Source organism: Myotis davidii, unplaced genomic scaffold, assembly GCF_000327345.1.
Source record: "Myotis davidii unplaced genomic scaffold, ASM32734v1 scaffold174, whole genome shotgun sequence".
NCBI lineage: Eukaryota > Metazoa > Chordata > Mammalia > Chiroptera > Vespertilionidae > Myotis > Myotis davidii.
In genome coordinates this window covers 2,384,072-2,386,529 of record NW_006289087.1, presented here as the reverse complement: position 1 = coordinate 2,386,529, position 2,458 = coordinate 2,384,072, and the positions used below count along the sequence as shown (strand labels likewise).

General features: G+C 53.9%; 1 protein-coding gene across 1 annotated transcript in view; it reads right to left on the bottom strand.

Moving 5' to 3' along the window:
- Positions 1-1,404: 1,404 nt before the first annotated feature.
- Positions 1,405-2,458, bottom strand: part of LOC102770085 (calpain-8) — a 25,507-nt gene continuing 24,453 nt past the window's right edge. The window contains exon 10 of the mRNA XM_015562364.1: positions 1,405-1,732. Coding sequence (XP_015417850.1) covers positions 1,539-1,732 — 194 coding nt within the window. The 3' untranslated portion in view covers positions 1,405-1,538. The remainder of the gene's footprint in view (positions 1,733-2,458) is intronic.

Genomic DNA, 2,458 nt, shown 5'->3' with positions numbered 1-2,458 from the left:
AACTGTTTTAGGAAGAATGTTTAATCAGACAGAGCTGTTCAAAATAGAGCAGGATAGTTTTGGGGGTAATGAGTTTCCTGCCACAGGGACGTCCATGCAGAAGCTGGTTGAACACGTGGCCAGCAGAAGGACCTAGACTGAGATCCTTTGCCATTAGACACCCTATGCATCTCCTGGGAGTTTTATGGTACCCCAAAGTGTGGGCCTGAGGGTGGGGGAGCCAGTGTTGAAGGGGTTGGTCAAATCTTACAAAAGTGCATCCCTCTCTCTCACTTCCACAAGCAACCCTAAGCCTTCCTGGCTTTAGGGCCCAAAGGGTGCTGCTCTGCAGTACGACTGGCTCAAAAGCATGTGAGGGTGAAAGGACAGCGATGCCTGCCCTCAGAGAGGCAGCATCACCATCCAGGTGAAGGGGAGACACGCAGAAGGTAGGCGTGAGCTCAGCATCTCCAGATGGCTTCAGCGTGGTACCCAGGATACTGGAAACGGGCAGGCATGTGTGTGTGTGTGTGTGTGTGTGAGTCTTCTGGGAGCTCACCCTTTGCCCCAGCCAGACTCCGCTGTCTGCTGGGCACTGCTGGCCGTGTTTGATCCTTTGACGTGTTTATGGGCAGCCACGTGCCCACGCAGGCGCACCAGGGCTCAGCCTGACGCGGGGCTTCGACCCAGGTGCTGCTGCTGCTGAAAGATCAGGAAGAACTGAGATGTGGATACAGACGGGCTCCATGAGGCCTGGGGGCGAGCCCCACACACTGCGTCGCGCCTCCACACCGCCAGAGCGGTCAGATGTCCACGCCTCACGGCAATAGCCTCAAAAAGCACGTTGGGATGGTCAGGGGCTGAATTCAATGGAAGTCTCAGCTTAACAAACAGTGCCTCGCCCTAGCTGGTGTGGCTCAGTGGGTAGAGCGTCAGCCTGCAGATGGAAAGGTCCCAGGTTCGATTCCGGTCAAGGGCACATGCCAGGGTTGTGGATCCCCAGTAGGGGGCGTGCAGGAGGCAGCCGATCAGTGATTCTCTCTCATCATGTTTCTATCTCTCTCCCTTCCTCTCTGAAATCAATACAAAAATATATTCTAAAAAATTTTCAAAGCAAGGAAAAATCGAGTGTGGGCAGGGTGAGTCCAAGAAGACCTCAGGAGAGAGGTCAGAGGTAAGAGAGAGGCAGGAGGGGAAAGAAAAGCATGTATGTAGGTGGCAGAGGAGGAAGGATACTAGGGGAAGGCCTGGAGTGGGAGCGTCAGGCCACCGTCCTTCAACATTGCACGTGTCCCCAGACGGCCCCTCACCAGCCACCCTGCCCTGCATTCCCCCGCCTTGACTCACACGTTGAAACTTTGGGCAAAAAAGTAATGAGTCATTATATTGCTCTCTCTTTTGCAAAAGAAAAAGTCTACTTTTTTGGTGGAAAGTAAGTCATTCAAGAGGTGGAGGTGGGAGAAGCCATATCCCTCAGGAAGAGGATGGAAATGTTTAAGCCCCTGACCCTGACCTCCTGCCTGCCTAGTCCTTTCCGCTGGCAGATGCGGGTCCACTTCTCAGGCCTGGGACCTCTGGAGAGACACTGGCTGGCCCAGGGGACTCGAAAGGGCTGGAAACAGGTTGCTTCTCAGCAATTTGCTTTTGAAGCTGGGGTCCGGGGACTGGGCGGCGGGAGGCTGGTCAAATCCCTGTGTGGGACGCGATGGCGGCTGGCTGAGCGGCTGGGAGACTGGTGACCAAACACACAGGGCTGGAACTGGGAAGCCAGAGGTCAGAGGCCACGGGAGGAGCAGGGTCACAGAACTGTGGTGCCTGACCCTCTCGAGGGCCTCTGACCGTGACCTTGGGCAAAGGCACTGCCTCCCTCCCCTCCCCACCCCTCCCCAGTGCCATCTCCTCCTTAGAAGGCCCGGGAAAACAGTCATTATCTGCTTCCGTTTCAGAAAGCCTTTAAATAATTAACATTCACGGGATGGCTTCCCAGTGCTCCGATAGGCTCCGCCGTGAAAATATTGTTATTGTTTTAAGATATAATACGTCTGCATCACTAGCTGTTGGCAACGGGTCTGTTACCTTATCCCGGGAGGGAGCCGTTGGCAAGCTGATTAATTACAACTCCATCTTTCAGGCTTTTTAATTTAGATGTTAATAAATTCAATCATTTTCTGCGTGTATTGTACCCGATGAGACCCTCTGGGAACAGCTTCTCATTGGCGACGGTGACCGGGGCCTGAAGGCTCCCGCTGTGTTAGGAATGCCTTCCATACGAAATGACGAAATGAGGAGCAGCAGGCCACGAACCCGGCCCTCTGGCCCGCCTCCCAAGGACCAGACCCACTTCCCGGCCCAAACACCATTATGAAGTTGAATTCACGTGCCCACTGCTGGTCTGATCTTCGGTTTAATTTCTTGGCCCAGCCATACTGACTTTTAACTGACTTTGCCTCGATCTTCACCCAAAGGGGAAAAGATGTTT